The 17796-nt window shown below is 46.0% G+C and overlaps 1 protein-coding gene across 1 annotated transcript in view; it reads left to right on the top strand.

Annotated features, from left to right (window-relative positions):
- The window catches only part of LOC131262306 (supervillin), a 46505-nt gene extending 39151 nt beyond the window's left edge, over nucleotides 1-7354 (top strand). Inside the window, exons 4-7 of the mRNA XM_058264280.1 lie at nucleotides 945-1095; nucleotides 1172-1987; nucleotides 3089-5601; nucleotides 6210-7354. Coding sequence (XP_058120263.1) covers nucleotides 945-1095; nucleotides 1172-1987; nucleotides 3089-5601; nucleotides 6210-6449 — 3720 coding nt within the window. The 3' untranslated portion in view covers nucleotides 6450-7354. The remainder of the gene's footprint in view (nucleotides 1-944; nucleotides 1096-1171; nucleotides 1988-3088; nucleotides 5602-6209) is intronic.
- The last annotated feature ends 10442 nt before the right edge of the window (nucleotides 7355-17796 follow it).

The raw sequence follows: 17796 nt of genomic DNA, 5'->3' as shown, positions 1-17796 counted from the left end.
AATCCACTCGCAAGGGCGGTGCGGCTTAAGTCGGCGGCAGGAAAAACACCGATTCCTCGAAGGCTGTGAATGGATGTGGTTCTATATAGTATAGGTGACTTTTGTTTTAGTTTTTAATGATAACGCCGAGATAGCGAGAGTCGTCTCCCGTTGTGAGGTGTGCTTTGGAAAGGCGCACGTACCTCCTATAAGTGAAGTGATGCGGCCAGTAGTTTATTTTGCATCCCGCCTGAAACGAACTTCAGAGTAAATATGATGCTAAAAGTGCAGAGCATGAACAGACCAGAACAGGCAGCGTTTACAAAAGGTAATTGGTTATGATGATGACACCGGTCGGGCGGGGGTTTGGCCTTCCTATGTGTATCGTCCCTTTTATCGACTGACTTGAGTTTGAGAGGTCATATTTCAAACGGCAATCAGTGCGGCAAATGGGGCTCGATTAATAATGGTGTACGTCTTGATACGCGTCTGCCGATGCGGCGAAACGGACGGAAAATGTCTTTTCTATTACTTTACCACGCCCTTCTCATCAGCTCGGCGGGTCTCGGTCGGGTGCGTTCGCCTATCTAGTCCCTTACATTCCGCGAGCAACCTACGCGACCTTCCACGAGCGGTTTGGAAAAGTGATTGACTGCGTCACCTCTTACCATCTCATGAACGATCACGGTCCGCCCGTCTTCTTGCCCGGGAAATATCATTTTCGGCTATTAATTTCTTAATTAGCGGTGGAACCCGCGGAATGATGGATGATATCATGATATCATCTTACTGTATTTTTTTTTCTTTTTTCGGATTCGTTGTGTATATTATTTCTCTTATCTTGGGTTGTTTCTTTTTCCTCCGACAAAACCCCGATAACGGAAACACCAAGCAAGCGCTGATTCGGAAACACATTGTTTATTGATGGTTTTGTTGACTTCTTTTTACTCCACTTTCAATTGCAGAATGCACTCATCGTTGCCAAGTCCCACGAGAGCCCAGTGAAAAACAACTCACCACGACCGTTCAGTCGGCCGGCGGACCTAGAGGGTGGTAACATTTCCGACCGGTTGGGAAAAATAAAAACGTCCTCGGAGAATTGGAAAAATCGTGTCGGTAAGTAGACGAACGCTTTCTTTTTCTGCCCTCTTTCTTGATTCATTGCCATTCTTTCTTTATCTCCATATTTTAGAACTCTCCGATGCGACGAACTTTACCATTGCCGGTCGCATGCCCGCGACCAAATCGCCCAAGCTCCCGTTCATCAAGGCGGACACGAAGCAGTCGCCCGCCATGAACGTGTTCCGCAGCGTCAACCCACCGCAGCTCGGGCTCGCCAAGAGCCCCTCGATGATGGTGTCCTCCGTGGTTACCTCGTCGACCGTCTACGGCCAGCAGCAGCCCCAGCAGCCTTCGCCAGTAGTCGGCGGAAGGCCGACCAGCGCCATTCCCGGGCTGGTGGGTATGCTGCAACCGATTTCTAGTCCCGCCCTTCCGGCCGTGCAGCAGCAGCAGCAGCAGAGCCGTGTCGTCGAGAGCCTGATGAAGCGCAGCATAAGTGTGCCGGGTGTACCGTCCGGCGAGCGTGGTGGAGGTGGTGTCACCGGTGATCTCAAATCGCACGCCGCGGCCGGCTCGAAGGTTTCCATTCCGAAGCTGGACGACGAAAGTTTCGGCAAGTTCTTCGGGAAGGTTCGGGGTGGCAGTTCCGGTGCCAGCTTCCAGTCGAGCACGACACTGCTGAGTAGCAGTAGCATCGCCTCCGTGACCGGCACGAGTAGCAGCTTCATCGCGACCCCCGAGGTGACGATCGGCGATCTCGACACGCTCAAGACCAGCGGTGAAAAGCTGTCGCACAAAAAGGTCGTCCAGGGTCCGCGTGGCCGCCGGGCGATGTCGCGCAATCCACTCAAGACGTTGGCCGCCCGCGACGATCTGCAGACGGAGTACACGGAAATCAAGACCGGTGTCGCCGAGAAGGAGATGCGAAGACTTAAACTAGAAGCAAGTAAGTAGCGGCCTTTGGTGTGCTTCCACTGACCTCCCAGTTAGGATACGTGTCATGTGTGTCCGTGCGTGCGCTTGTGTGTGTGTGTGTGTGTGTGTGCGTGCGTGTGCGTGTACGTAACGAACGTTCAGTGTTGTCAGTGTCCGTGTTGGGGCAGCTGCTTTGCATCACCCCCTCCTCACCTAGATTTTAAAAAAATGGTCAAACATTGAATAATCCTACTTGGTACCGTATTTCATGGATTATAGTGCCAAAAGCTCTACAACAAAAACAGAAGTAATCTGCCGATAGTTGATCGGTTAGGAATTATTTTTAATATCTCCAATGGAACAGTTAACGCATAGTTGCCATAGCAATTAGTGATGAGAATAACGGTTCAGTGGCGTGAGTGGCAACTCAGAGTAAGTGAGTTGTTTGGCTCACTCAAATTTGTTTGGCTCATTCAGAACGATTTGGCTAGCTCACTGAGAATGACTTGACTTAATTAGAATTATTTGACTATCTTTGGCGTCCACCATTGTGAGTATTTGTTAAAATTTTCGCACGAACATTTTTGTACCGTATCGGGTCTACTTAATTGAGCCGAATCATTCAGAGTGACCCAATTTATTCTTTGTGAGCCAAATCATTCCGTATGAGCTAAATTATTTTGATTGAGTTAAATCACAAATTAGTCAAAATAAACCATGTTGGTGAAATCGCGAAAATTAATTCACTTACTCACTCTGACTCAGTTCACATTTCTCTAAAAATAAGTTAAAAAAAGAGTTTTTCGTTCACTTTCTTACACTGGATCTTTAAATGGTCCGATGCATGCAATTTAAATTTACAAAATTGTTCCAAAATCGAAAACTTGTTCCAATTGTTGGGAGCCATCATTCTATAATCCTTGACAATACGCTATCTCAACCATCAACAACTTATCCAACGCTAACCTTGCGGCATGGCATGGCATCATCCTCCCCTGATGTTCCGTGTCCTCCGTGTTTTTTTTTCTTCCGTGTTCTCTTTTCCCGTTTTTCTCCTCCACTCGCTATGGTCGCGTGGTGCGTGTGTGTGTGTGTGTGGCTCATGTGCCGTGTCACCGTATCGTCGGGGTAGTTGCCAAAAACAGCAATCTGGCCGTAGAAGCGCTAGCCGGCTTAGCGTCCGTTGAAGATTTCAAATCGGTCAGCCTCAAGTCTAGCTCGCTGCCGCTGAATCAATCGTTTGTCCCGTACAAACCGCTGATGTTGCTGCAGGTGAAGGGCCGGCGTCACGCGCAAACGCGCCTGGTGGAACCGGTGGCCCGCTCGGTCAACCGGGGCGACTGCTTCGTGCTGGTCACCGCCGACCGGCTGTTCGCCTTTCTCGGCCAGTACGCGAACGTGATCGAGCGGTCGCGCTGCAAGGAGATCTGCGAGCAGATCGTGCGCGACAAGGACCTCGGCTGCGGGGCGCCCGCGGTGACGCTGATCAACGACGGCCCGGCAGGTGGTAGGGCGAGCGGCGGCGGCGGCGGCAGTCGGCAGGCACGCGACTTCTGGCAGCTGCTCGGCCGCGACCAGGAGGACGATCAGGCGGAAGTTTGCGACTCGGGGCACGCCGACGAGGACGAGCTGTTCGAGGCGTGTCTGATCGAGACGAACGCGGTGTACGAGTACGGGGACGAGGCGCTCGTGCCGGTCGAGGAGTATTGGGGTGCGCTGCCGAAGGTTGCCATGCTGGAGCCCCGCAAGGTGCTGGTGTTTGACTTCGGCTCGGAGGTGTACGTGTGGAGTGGCAAGAGTGCGCCGTCGGAGAGTAAGCGTGCGGCATTGCGGCTCACCCAGGAACTGTACGGATCGCGCTACAGCTACGAAGAGTGCCAGCTGAGCCCGCTCAACTTCTCCGAACTGGCCGGTGACCGGCAGCGGGATGCTCGACGCCTCTCGAAAGCGGGCAACGGACGACCCGACTGGTGTCTGATCGCACGGGTCACGCAGCACATGGAGACGGTGCTGTTCCGCGAGAAGTTCCTCGACTGGCCGGACATTACCGTGCAGTTCCGGGAGGAGTTCCCACTCGGTGGCGATGGGACGTCGATCGGGGGCGACATTAAAGCGCTGGACGGAGCCGTACTGTATCGTGGCATCGACGGAGCACGGGTTCAGGAGCCCAATCTGGTGCTGGAAAATTCGAACCTAGGTCGGGGAGATTTCTACTACGACTACGACTCGATGCGCCACTACGACATCCGCACGACGTCGGTGACGCAGTGGGAGATCGACGAGTACGAGTACAAAGAGATCGACGGTGCGTCCCGGGGTCACTTCTACGCCGACGAGAGCTACACCGTGCGCTGGCTGTACCAGATCAGCGTGACGGTGCGCGAGCTGAGTGGCAAGGTCTCGAACCGCAGCACCGTGGTCGGCCGCGATCGGTGTGCGTACTTCTGCTGGCATGGTCGGGACGCGTCGGCGAACGAACGGGGGGCGGCCGCCCTGCTTACGGTCGAGCTGGACAAGGAGAAAGGGGCGCAGGTGCGCGTGGCCCAGGGCCAGGAACCGGCCGCGTTCGTGCGTCTCTTCCGTGTGATGTTCGTGCACCGGAGTCGGCGAGTGGACGCGAAGGCGGGATGGCGCATGTACATGCTGACCGGTAACCACCCGGAGGAGACGGTCTGTACCGAGGTGGACGGATGCGGTGCACGCCAGCTGCGCTCCCGAGCCGTCATGCTGCTGGTGCACGGCACGCGTGGCCGAGTGCTACTGTGGCAGGGCTGTAAGGCCCTCCCGCACGCCAAGGAGGTGGCCGCGAACGTGCTCCGGACCGTGCTGGATCAAAAGTGTCCCGAGCTGTTCGACGAGGCGTCGTTGGAGACCCTTTCCTCGGGCGTCCTGGACGAGGGCGAAGAGAGTGTCGAGTTTTTCGAAGCCGTCGGTGGCCAGAACCGGCATCACTACCACAGTCTGCTCGGCTCGGAGCAACGGTACGACTACACGCCACGCATTTTCCACCTGACCAGCATTAACAATGGCAACTTCGAGGCCACCGAGCTGCAGTGCGCGTTGCGTGCGAAGGATCGCCCAACGGCGTACCCCTTCCGGCAGGAGGATCTCTACTCCGTGCGCCAGCCAACCATCTTCCTGATCGACAACGGGCACGTCCTGTGGCTCTGGCAGGGTTGGTGGCCGTCGGGGGCCGGTGGCGATGACACGGGTAGCGACAGCGGCGGCAGTGGCAGTGGTGGAGAGACCAACCACAGCAGCTTCGATAGCAACCGATCGGGTGAAAACCGCTGGCAGGTGGAGCGCCGTGTCGCGATGGAGACGGCCGTGTCGTACTGGCGGGCGAAGAGGCTGGCCGAGCGGGGAGGAGATACTGACCGTCCCACGAACGGTAGCGCCAACGGTAATGGGTACGGTACACCGGACGAAAATGGCAATAGCGAAGCGGCTGGAATCGATGAGGTCGACGCCAAACCGTACGATCGCGAGGCGGCGGCGGCGGAAGAGAGCCAACAACAGCCACGGGAAGACCCGGAGGACGCCATGAACGGGTTCGTCGTGTGGGCCGGGTTGGAACCGCTCGAGTTCACTGCCATGTTCCCCGAGTGGCACGAGCGGGACGATGTGGCGGAGATTAATGTGCAGGTAGGTTTGCCGATTTACGTTTACGCCAACTTTTTCTTTCCCCCTTCCCCCTTCAAATCGCAAATATCGAATATTTCAAGTTGTTGCTCCACGGTGGGAATCGATAAACAAATGGCTGACTGCTTCAAACAGGAGAGGTTTGTATAGTTTTAATCGAAAGAGCTACTCACATAATTCGTTAAGCCTAAAAATGGTAACCGTGCCCTCTCTCGATGTAGTTGTGCTTAAGGTTTGACCCCCATTCGTTGTCTGTATGACCCCCCCATTCCCCCGAATGCTGTTGAAAAGGACTCGCTCTCACTAGTTTAATAAGCGCTTTCTACTTTGTCGTTGATAACCACAAGCTTCCAAGACAATGTGCCCAAATGCCCCTTCGGTGTCCTTGCGGTGGACACTCGTTTAGCTCGTGCAAATCAAAAATCGTATTAACTGCTTCCAATGGAATATGAGTCATGTTCGTATCATGTGATCTTCAACGTTAGATCTTCCCCCTGTTTGGATGGCCAATCTCTCCCCCAATCCTTTCACATCCCCAAACAAACTTTATATATTCCAATCTCGTACTAATGCTGGTGATTTTTTTTTTATTACTTTTCGTATCACTCTAGGATGGTCGTAAGTCGACACCGCAACCGATCTACGACAGCCTGTCGCTGCTGTCCCGCCGGGAGTACCCGCTGGCCGTGCTGCTGGAGCGCCCACTGCCGGAAGGCGTCGATCCGACCAAGCTCGAACTCTACCTGCACGAACAGGACTACCCGGAAGGGCTCGGCATGACGAAGGCCGAGTACGATCAGCTGCCCGCCTGGAAGCAGACGAAGCTAAAGAAGGAGCGTGGCCTATTCTGAGCGTAATTTTACTCGTGATCGTGATTTCATACACCCTTTCCCGAGGCCCTAGGAAGAGGAAAAAGCGTGGAGTGGGAATGGATAGGACGAGAGTGTTTTTTATTTTTGTATTTTGTAGTAAACTCCTGTCCACTATGGTGTTGCGTTGGGTTCGAAGAAGGGCCAACCGTCTCGTTAGAGCCAACCCTCTTTCGGCTTTCGAACTGATGATATTATTTCTACGATTGAAGAACAGGGAAGGAAAGGGAAGCGGCGAAAGGACATTTATGTTTAGCTTGTTGTCCGATTGTTTAGTTTTTTTTGTTTTTCTTTTAACAATCCATTTGATGTTCCCATAGCAAACGATATTAAAATTCGACCTAGCTTAATATGTTTTCGTTTTTACCAAATTTTTAATAAACAAACATAATTCTTGTGAGGGGTGGTACGTCGTGAGTTGAGTGCACACGGGGACGGGGGAGCGCATGTAGTTCTGTGTTCGGTGGCTGTTTAATAGTATTAGCATATTGTTTTGTTCTTTTAATTATCCGTTCGATTGTTTCGTGCCCACAACACAACGATACTCACACACGGTACAGAGAAAAAACAAAAACACGTTTCCCCAACGTCGATCGTTGTCGTTTTGTGTGCTTCCCTCAGGGTTTTACGAGCGAGATTAGGTTAGATTAAGTTTGCGTGCACCTCTCCGATAGGCTCGGCAGCGAGTTTTCTGTTTATGAAGAGCAACCTTTTAAGACACATATTTATTTAGTCCGTTCTTATGTCCGTTCTGCCTGGTGCTTCACAATCGATCGCCCCCATTATGCGTATGTAGAGGCAGCAGTTGGTTTAGTCTGATTTTGTTTGGTTTATGCTGTTTTAATTTACGTTATAAATACACGCAAGGTTTAGTTTAATGAAACGGACAGACTGTGTGCAAGAGGGTTGGTTTCGAACGAGTTGGACCGAACGAGAGGAGGAAAGTGTTTGGGTGTAATTGAGAACCGACGACGCGTGCGGAATGACACGCGGAAACACGGAATAGAAGTTCGATGATGATTGCTTTTTGTACTTAAAGGAACTGTTCAGTCGCTTGGCGAAATGGATTCCCCAGTGTTCGATCGATATTTACTAATAATTCAGCGAGGAATCGACCAGTAATCGAAACACTGCAATCTACTGTAGATGTGCGTCCAATATTATATCTGTGTTCATTCTTTTTTTCCTTTTTTTTGGTGTGAGAGAAACGATACGGAAGTGTCTTGTGTGGACATAAGTTTACTGATAAGTTAATAAAAAACAATAATACTAGATTTCAATACGAACGCAAACGCCAAGGGACAGCATTATCGACGGAGTACCAAATCAGACCCCCTGTATTAAGCGCTATACATATGCATAACCAGTTAGATATATATACATGGTATACAACAATCATATACACACGCAAATACCGCCGAACACAGCCTACACATATGTTTTGCACGAAGGAAGGAAAAGATGGTTGCGACTTGCGAATATGTTTGTTTGTTGGCAAGTGGAACAAGATGCATGAGAAACCGCAGCAAAAACTACCCGCGATCATCCAACCCCGTTAGAAAATAGGAATGTACTCTCCTTGCAAGGTCCTTTTCGGCAAGATCGTTGTGCTTCAAAACAATCGGAATGTACTTGAGATTAGGCAGGGGGAAGCAGTTCGGTCCGATCACGCTCGCCCGGAAGGTACAATCAATCCTCTCCAGACTCGCCAGATCATGGTCGAGGAGTTACAGTTTAAGGCGCGTTGGTGGATGACACCGGACATCGGTGCACCGTTTGGCCATACGCGCTTCTAGTCGCCTGAGGATCGATATATTATTCAACCGTTTTTTTTTCTTTCTCGTAATTTCTACTCATTTTACTATGGATAGGGCCCCCGAGGTAACGAGTTGGTAGGATTACACTCTCCACCTTTTCAAACAACCCAAGACCCTGGGAGCCCCTGGAGTTGCGCAAAAGCAGTGGCGAGGCGTTTATCGTAGTTGTGTTTGCTAAGTGTTTTCTACCTACCACCTACCAAAACCCACTCTCTTGTATAAACCGTTTTGTATTGACTTGAGAACTTTTTGATAGCGTTACGACGCAGCGAGCGAACCGCAGAAGCGGCGGTAGCGAATTAATTTAATAATCACCAAGCAAGCAGCAAGTGACATGCGAAGCCAAATAAATATGTAAAAAGTGTACCAACGGTGTATCGATCTGTTTACTCACGGTGTCGGGTGAAAAATATCACAGCTGGACGATCTTCTTCTCCAGAGCCACGTCCATCACGTAGGCCTCGGGGGTATTTCAAAAAGGTAGCTATTGTTCCATCGGGCTTTGGACCTGGATTCAGTAACGATCGACAATTGGTTGATGAAGAAGTCAAGGGTCAGCAAAAGAGCAAAAAGTTCGTCTAATCCCGTTTTTCGTTCGAATTCAATCTCTGCTACTGACCGGCTCCGTCTGCTCTGATACCAGGAGCGCAGGATTGATAGATGTCACACCTGTCCGTCCAAGTAGGCGCCGCAAGGGTTACTTGGTTCCAGATACGAAAATCCGCTATCATTTCGTTCGCATTTTGCTTCGCTAAAACTGAACCTGAATTATCGTTTCAATCGTTACGTTGATGAACCTGCTCGATGTTCTGGACTCCTGGTATGATCAATCGAAATGCCTTAACATGCACAACGCCTAACGAGGAAGCAAAGTCGAGCAAAGACGGTATCGCAGACTGCCTTTGACCGGTCTGGATGATTTGAATTTTAAATTTCTTTCGACATATTTAAGTAAAGATCGTAGGATGAACTCCTCGTTTTTTTAATGCGTGATTCAACCAAGAAGAGAGTTTGTCTAGGTATCTTACGTGTGACTGTTCCACCAAGCGCATTTTTCGATGCTCCTGCAGAGCAAGAAGTTGTGAGTCCTGAAATTGATGCAAAAGGGAAGAATGTAAGAAAGCTGGATTTTTCGGAGGTAGTTTGAACTGAGGATAATTCAACAAAGCCCATTTTTTGCTACGCAAACTTTGCAGCAACACAAACTGTTTATTTGAACGCATAGGATGATACCAAGTTGGATTGTTCTAAATTCGTAAATGTGCCCCTTCGGATTACATATCCGTCCAATTACATTTGGATGGGTCGAGTCTCTGACACATTTCTCCAACTGTTCCACTTCTGACATCGGTTCCACGTTGTGCCAGACGTAATCCCAGTGAGGCAAATTTGTTAGCCATTTGTTTAACTCTTAATAATTTGTACCATTTGGCAGCATTCAAACAGGTTGGGAAGTTTTCTGATTCTGCTTTTATGAAAGCCATCACTACATCATCTTGATCTTCTTCAGGCACTGATTTCGCAAGCGCTTGTTGCTGCTTATTCAGAGCTTTTATTGCTCCGACCGTAAGAGCGGAAACATGAATATTCATACAAGCGTCTCTGTGCACGCGAGCATTCTTTGACCGAGTTGATCCCAAAACTGTTCCAACAATGTGTACATACAAATGAAACGTGGCGTTCAGAGCTACTTTTGAAATACTTTTGACACCGAGAGCTAGGAATGAGAAGTACGGCGCGTAACTGAACGGGACTTCGATCTCGTTTTTCGGTGAGAGAAGTGTCTGTGCTTCCCGTTCTGCAGAGCCATGCCATAACCACTCTGGCACCTGTTGTATTGGAATTTCCAACAGGGAGGAGAAATGGAGCAACGACTCCACTCCGCAGCAATGCATATACCGTGCCGGACTGGTCCCGACACGCAGCTTACTCGAAGGGTGATCAGGAAAACGCACGAGAAACATATCAAGCGCTGCGACGAGTTTTCTGTAGGTAGAATTGTTCTTCAAATTGCAGTACTGAACAGCAAAGCGCTTGTGATGCTGCGGCTTGTATAGTTGACGTCCTGGGACAGCTGCTTCCATTTTCTTCATCAGGCCGGTTTTATAATTGTCATGCGGAGTGTCCAGTAGAACCGGCGCAAAGATGTAGTACATCGCCAGAGCGGCTGAGTATTTGCGTGCCCAGGTTTTAAGACTTTCTGACGACTTCTCGGATGACTCGTCGACCGTAACATCAAGCAGTGACAGCGGCGTAATGATGTCCCCAGCTTTACCGATCTGCACGTCAAAAGATGTCCAATCGCTATCGAGAGTAGCCTCCATTTTGGTGAGTTGACTGTAGATTAAAAAACTAACGATGTCGGTGGAAGCACACGGCGTACCTTCGATGCACTCCAATACATGGGCCGCAATGTCGTCCGGAGCGTACGGGTAGCGTACGATTGTTACCTTTGGTTTTCCTTTATGCTGTTCAAAATAATCTCCAGGGTATGTACCGGCGGGTGGAAACGAGAACGGTTTTACTTCCTTTCCAGTCCAGTCAACGATGGGACGCTTTTTTTCCATGGTTAACGTTTGGCCAATGACGACTTCAATTAGCCCCAAGCGAAGCTCCTGTGTGTTGTTGATCTAGTGAACGATTAAACGATTTCGGAAACGCACCACGAATAGGAATCTAAACGCTGCGTTCACGAAACGCACGTACGAAACGCACACTTGGCAGCCCTACAGGCACCGCAGGGCTGTATCTAGGGTCGTGTCGTTCGCAACGTTTAAATTGACCGTTTAACTTAGTTCAGGAACAACAACGTACATAAACACCGTTTTTATTGGTTTAGAGTGCGTTTCTAATTCTTCTGCGCACTACAAATATGTTTTGAGAAGATTTGAGAATTCAATTCAACTGTTCGGCAGCGAAACTACGAGTGATGCATAGTTCGTACAGAGTGCCTCATTTATACAAAAATTTAACCGGAAGAAATGAAATGCAGGACGATAGCGGGTACATGGTTATCGCTTTGAGACAAAATATATTCGATGATTCATAACTATTCGTGGGGTACACAAACACTACACGGAGCCATGGGGTGTCCTAACAGGTAAGAAGTTATCTTGTAGGCTTATGTTCTGGGGTGATAAACGAACATTCATTGTGTGAATAATGATATGGTTCGGATAATTGGGTAGTCGTAGATCAGTGCAGATCTCAAGGCTCTTGTGGGTAGGTCATGCTCAAGGGTACATCCTGAGCTGCTTTGGAAAGTCAATAGAAACGATCAATGATATGAATAGTTATGCTGAGCGTTTTGGCGAAGCGAGCGAAGAAAACTGGAAATAATAAACTATTCCTTCATTTCATCAATCCTCGGAGCAAAGGGAAACATGTTTCAAACCAAACCAAAACCCACCACTATCTCTCCATATTTCATAGTCTACGTCAGCGATGTCAAACTCGTTTGCTCTCCCGAGAAATTTTGACGTTATTTTGATGTAAAAGAATTCACAACTTCTTTTTAGAATTCTTTTACCCCTTCTTTTGCAGCAGATTTCCTATGCAGTCTAGGTAAAAACCAACTTCTGAAAAGAAGTGTAAAACAATTCTCTTTACACTTGCGGTACACCTCAAAAGAGAACGCTTTTGACAACGTGACTGCGTTGATAACACCTATTTCTGACTATACGTGGCAAAAAACGTATACCCATTCGTAGTAGATTATGTGAGCTGAATTCAGGATATCTTTTCTTTCCCAAAATAAATATTTTCATGCAGTAAAATATTTTTGTTTGTTGCATTAAATGAATTTGTGCAGAGTTTACTGAGACATGTTGGACGGCATTCAAGGATTTGTCAGAATTGGTGAAAAAACATAAACGTTTCTCCGTCGAAACGAAATGAATATCTATCGTCCGTAATCATGTTTAGCATAGACGTGTACACGATTGTCTAAAATGCGAATGCTAAAGCGAATATAGTACGGTACTGGCCTTGTTTAGGTAAAATGCAGCTACGAAAAATAGTTCCATCAGTTCCAACTTACGAACGTAACAAGTGAAACTATGAACACATTTAAACAATTTTGTTCTGGTTGTTAGAAAATATAGCGACATGTTAATCGTATAAATTGAATGTCTCACGAGTGTGTCAATTGTCATTATTGGAAGACATTATAATTTTCTCAATTCACGAAAGGTGGCGGTGAACGGAACATGGAGCGGTGAACGGAAATGCACAAGTGCGATTCGTGCTTTCGAAACATTCGTAAATCGCATGGATTTCTTTTTTTTCCTACAAATGAGTCCTATCGGTGGAACAAGGCGTTACTCTTCAAGCCTCTTCATCTGAGGCGAAAAAACATTCAATTAAAAACACAAAAGCACAAATTACTTGCCAATTCGGTTCATAGTAAACGGTATTCGTGTAAAATGATTTAAATATAAAATTAAAAAAACAAAATTAATTAAAAGTTGAATGGTTAATTAGGGGTCTCCTGTCACACCTGTCCGTCCAAGTAGGCGCCGCAAGGGCAACCAATCACCAACGAACGAAAAATCAATAAGCCAAATGGCGAAGGTCGAAAGAAGAGCAAAGTATGTTCATAATAATTCCGGGGTACCTGCTTACAATCCTTGGTTCCTGATACGAAAAATCCCAATCGCTATCATTTCGTTGATAGGAAATGACTCACCTGTCCGTCCAAGTAGGCGCTGCAAAGGCAACCAATCAGCATCGATCGTGTAATCAATTCCCCTTTTTTCCGGAGGTTCCCCTTTGGAGAAGGGGAGAGTACGATCGTTCTCCAGTTTAGGGGAAACGATTCACCTCGGTCTGGTGCGATGAAGCGGGACCACCTGCTGAAACCTAGGGCGATGTCAAAGGTCGGAAAAGGAACACCTTATCATTTCGGGGTTACCTTCTCGCAATCCTGCGCTCCTGTTACAAACGTTGAAAACACGAAACATTTTGTCGCATTTTGTGGTGTGATAAAAATGTCATTCCGAACCAAATCGTTAAGATCGACGGTTGAGATAGATTTTGTTCTCAAGAATATGATTTTTTTTTTCGTAAATTCGTGTTATTGTATCTGCCGTCCAGTTAATAAACTGTTTTGTTCATGTTTTGATCTTACGAAATTATCACATTCTACATATTTTCTTACAACTGTTGATAAATACAAAATGCAGTTAATGGATTTTTGCATCACGTTTTTCTTTCATCCAAACACACAAAAAGCGATACAACGGTTTGATTTGTATTGTAGGTTTTACTTTTTTCATTCAGTTTTTATTTTCCATTTTCTTGTTGTCATCACTAAATATAATAAGAATATATAATAATTTTCAATAATAATCATAATCACTAATCTCCTCATCTCATCCATACTCATGTGTGTATGTGTGTGTGAGTGTGTGTTGTTTGTGTGAGTGGTTTGATGAGTTGATGAGTTCATACGTGTGGGGTGGTCTTGTTGTGGGCGTTCGAATGTGGTCCTTGCCACAAACGGCGTCTGGACCTCCCCCCTCCCCCCTCGATTTTCTTGTCTTTTCTTTTGCCCTTTGTCTTTTCAAGAAGGGATGATTACGAAGCAGAGCGTTCGTGTCCTACTGATCGTCCCTACTACAACCTAATTGTCTGCCTTGGCCTACGCCTCTCTAGCGGGCTGTCCACAACACGGGACGATATCCCGCGACGAATAAGGTAAGGTGAGGTTGAGGATGAAGACTCCTTCCTATTGTGTGGGTGTCTCTGTGTGTGTGTGTGAGTGTTTGGAAATATCTCTTAATCTCGCAATGCATGGGAGTGTCGGATGCTGTGACGGGGTTGTGTCCGGGGGTGGTTGGTTTGTTGGTGTATCATTCGTCATGTGCGTGTTATGCATAATCATTGCTACCACTGTTTGTGTTTCGTTTCCTGCCACTTTATACTTCCACCATTTTGGACGCACTTAATAGTAAGGATTAGCAGAGGAGTGGCATTCGATCATCAAGTAGTAGTTGTAGTAGTCTAATTTCTTGCTTTGCTTAATTACGTCTTAGTTTCCTCTCGGTTACCCTCTCTCACACTTCTAGCTCGTGCGAAAAATTCCTCTCCTTCTCCTCGTTCGCATTTCTACTGCCCTTCGCTCGCTATATTCTTTTTCATTGATGTAATTGTAATATAATAATAATAATAATAATAATAATAATAAATACTTATTTTAGCCACCACATTCGAGGGCCACCTACGTTTACATGTTTTGTTTCGGCTTGTTTAGGGATTTGTTTAGCAATTTCATCTCTCGTCGCCTAGTTTAAGTAATACCGCCCTTCGCATTGTGGGCCTCCCTCCCCGTCTGGTGCGATTTGCCGTGTTTTGCTTCCGTAGGCTTTCCGCTTAACGCTTAACCATTACTTCTCCTTGCGTGTCCTTGAATCCTTTCAATTTATCATGCCACCCCCGAATATACTACGTTTATCATTATCATTACGCATGTGGTTGTTTTGTGGTTTTCTTCGCTTAGCTTTTAGTATGGCTTCAATATAATAGGTTCTGATTTGATTCATTGTCGCTACTAAGCGACCCTACGTATGTGTACGTGTTTTTATGTCAGTGTGTGTTTTGTTTAATGTGTTTGCGTTTGTTTCACCTGTTGCAACGAAAGTTCTCCTTTCGTTTCTAGTGATATTCTTTAATCTGCACCCTCCTTCCTGACTGCTGATTGAAAAGCGTTGCGTACAATGATTTCTCCCCCTTTGCTACGCGTTTGCATCGTTCCCATGTGCGCCGTGTGTTGGCCTTTTATTCCAGTCAGTGAACGGTAGACACATGTTGATTCCTTCTTGTACATGACTCCAAACATTTTGCCACCACAAAATAAAAAATCCCTCCATGCCGAAAACGGATGCAACCGCAACCGAAAGACTATGAAAAATGGTGAAATTTACAATTTTGTTTTCTTTTCCAAAGGCTTGTTTTTTGTTCTCGAGTTTTGTTTGTTTGCTGTCCCTAGTTTTGCTTGTTTTTCGTTTTTCTACCGAGAGTGATTTTTTGTGTAATTTTTTGTCGTTTTTACTATTTTATACTTTCTACTTGCTTCCCTTGCATTCTTGCTTTCTTTCTTTTCTGTTTTTTTTTTTTATACAACATTTTCCCTGCTCTGCGTTTCTGATTCGCTTATCCTTTACATAAAACGCACCGCACGCAAGACCGTTCGCCTTCGCTTTCCTTATCGATAACAGCGCAAAATTTCTACAAACCCAAAATTACGTTCGACCTATCTCTCTCTCTCTCTCTTCCTGTTGCTTTTCTGTTCTATTTCTCTATCCCTTCACTTTTAACCTCACCCTTTACTTGTTTTTTTGTTTTGTTTATTTCTTTACGATATGAGATCATCTTGAAACAATGTTAATTTCTTTTTGTATGCATATCATTATCTCCTTTTCTCTTGCATCGATCCTTGCACGCTGGTGTATTCGATTGGCTGATTTTTATTTGTCCTTCCGCTTTCTACACATACACACACGCACATACTTTTCCAATAACTGCCCGTCTGCGCTTTGCATGATTTACCTTTGATGCCCTATCCAGCTAAAGCTCGCCGCCTTCCCATTTCTACGCTAAAGTAGCTTTACTCAGTTTTATAATCGATTGCTTGTTGGTTACTACAAAAGAGTGACACTTTTTATTCTCTCCTTTTAGCCACTTTACTTCTTCTCTTTACGTCACCTCGCCTCAGTCACGTTTGGCAACGAAACACACTGCTTCTTTCACACAAATCATATTTAGCAATCGCGATACCAATCATTCTTCACATTTTTTTTTCATAATCAGCACTTTATCAGTATTTAAAAAAAGAACCGAAAAGAAACTGACTAACAAGTTCCCTAGGATTCCGAAGCCTATCGACCTATGGTAATTTTATAATGGTACGTATTTTATTTTCCGTGGTCACTTTAGAGTCGGCCATGTGCACATTCTATCACCGCAAAGACTGTGATGGTCATCTGGTTCACCTTTTTGACTTTACATTTTTTTTTTGCTCCTTCTCGGATTTTCGGTTGAAAATATATTAACTGTTTGTGTCAGTTATGCTTGTATAGAAGGACTCGTTTTCTTAACGCGACCTAAAATGATCCCCCTCCAAACGATCGCTCAGCTAGTAAGAGTAGTTGTAGTTTGTTCGTTATCCTATTTATCTCATTGCCAACTAAAGTCTATCTTACGTCGCGTGTTTTTCATGTTTAATTTCATACAACTTTTTTCTCTGTCGAACAATAAACTCTGCCGTCCTCCTATTCCATACTTTTGTTTCTTCTTTTTACAACGCTTTCCAGTGCCACAAATACACGCTTGCTTCCACTCTATTGTTCTCTCCTTGGATCGGTGTGTTCTCTTGTCATCAGTTTTGATTTCGATTCCTTCGTTCCTCTTTTATGTCCTTTAAAAAGCACCAACAGTTTTCATTTTGTGTCGTAAAGAATAGTGGGGCCCTCTCTCTCGCGGGAATTATTTACACAAAGACGAAAAAAGCAGAGGCGGAACAAAATTGGCCCACAAAAGGATATCAGGGAATCCAAAAAAAAAAAAACTTGCTCCTCTTGAACCACCTTACCTTCAACAGTGCTTCTCAAAAGCTTTTGGTGTGTGTGGGTGTGTGTGAGTGAAAGAGAGAGTAAGAGAGAAAAGGCAAGCAATACACAATGGAGATGAAATTATATTGAGATAAAAAAACTTAAGTTTATTCATAGTTGTTTGTGTTTCTGGGTGTTTCTGTTTGTTTGTTTTTTTGTAGCAATCTTTCCTTTGTCGCATTATAAATTTGGAATTTTATGCACTTGTCTAATGTCTTTAGTTGATTAGCTTAATTTAAAAAAAAACGTACAAATCTACCGATTGGGTTTGTCACTAGTTTCGTGTTTCTGGTTGGTTTGCGCGTTCCTTTGCACCGAAACATCCAACGAACCGATATGTACGCCTCGTGTGTCTCGATCTTTGTATGTCTCGTTTGAGTATTAGGTTCAATTTTATCTCGCTTCCACCTTCACCTCCTTTTTCATACTTTTGTTACGCCTTTCCCCCCTCGATATGGTTTGTTCAAGGAGTAAGTGTGTGTGTCTGTGTGTCTCTCTTATCCTCCTGATCCAGCTGCTGGATGAAGGATACTACTCATCTAGGAGTGTTTTGCTCCTCTCTTTCCGTGCCTTCTTCCGCACACCGCTTACTTTTTCCTTTTTTTATGGCAAACTGGTTTCATATTATTAACTTCCTTAAATTTTCCCCATTTTTGTCGCATTGTTGCTTCTATGTAATTGTCTGCTCATTGCTTCCAGCTGCGGTTAAGCACTGTTACTTTTCTCTCTGGGTATTCTCCTTTGTATCTCTCCTTTTCGTCGCTTTTTTTCGCCTCAAATTACACTTAAGCAAAACTAATCTTAAACTATTTGCAATCGAAAATTAGACAAATGTAGGAAATAAAACTTACGCTAAAATACTAAAAGAAAAAAAAAACACATAAAACATGATACACTAGTGAC

This window comes from Anopheles coustani, chromosome 2 (assembly GCF_943734705.1).
Source record: "Anopheles coustani chromosome 2, idAnoCousDA_361_x.2, whole genome shotgun sequence".
NCBI classification, from domain to species: Eukaryota; Metazoa; Arthropoda; class Insecta; order Diptera; family Culicidae; genus Anopheles; species Anopheles coustani.
Note: the sequence above shows the minus strand (reverse complement) of the source record. Positions and strands in the feature narration are given on the sequence as shown.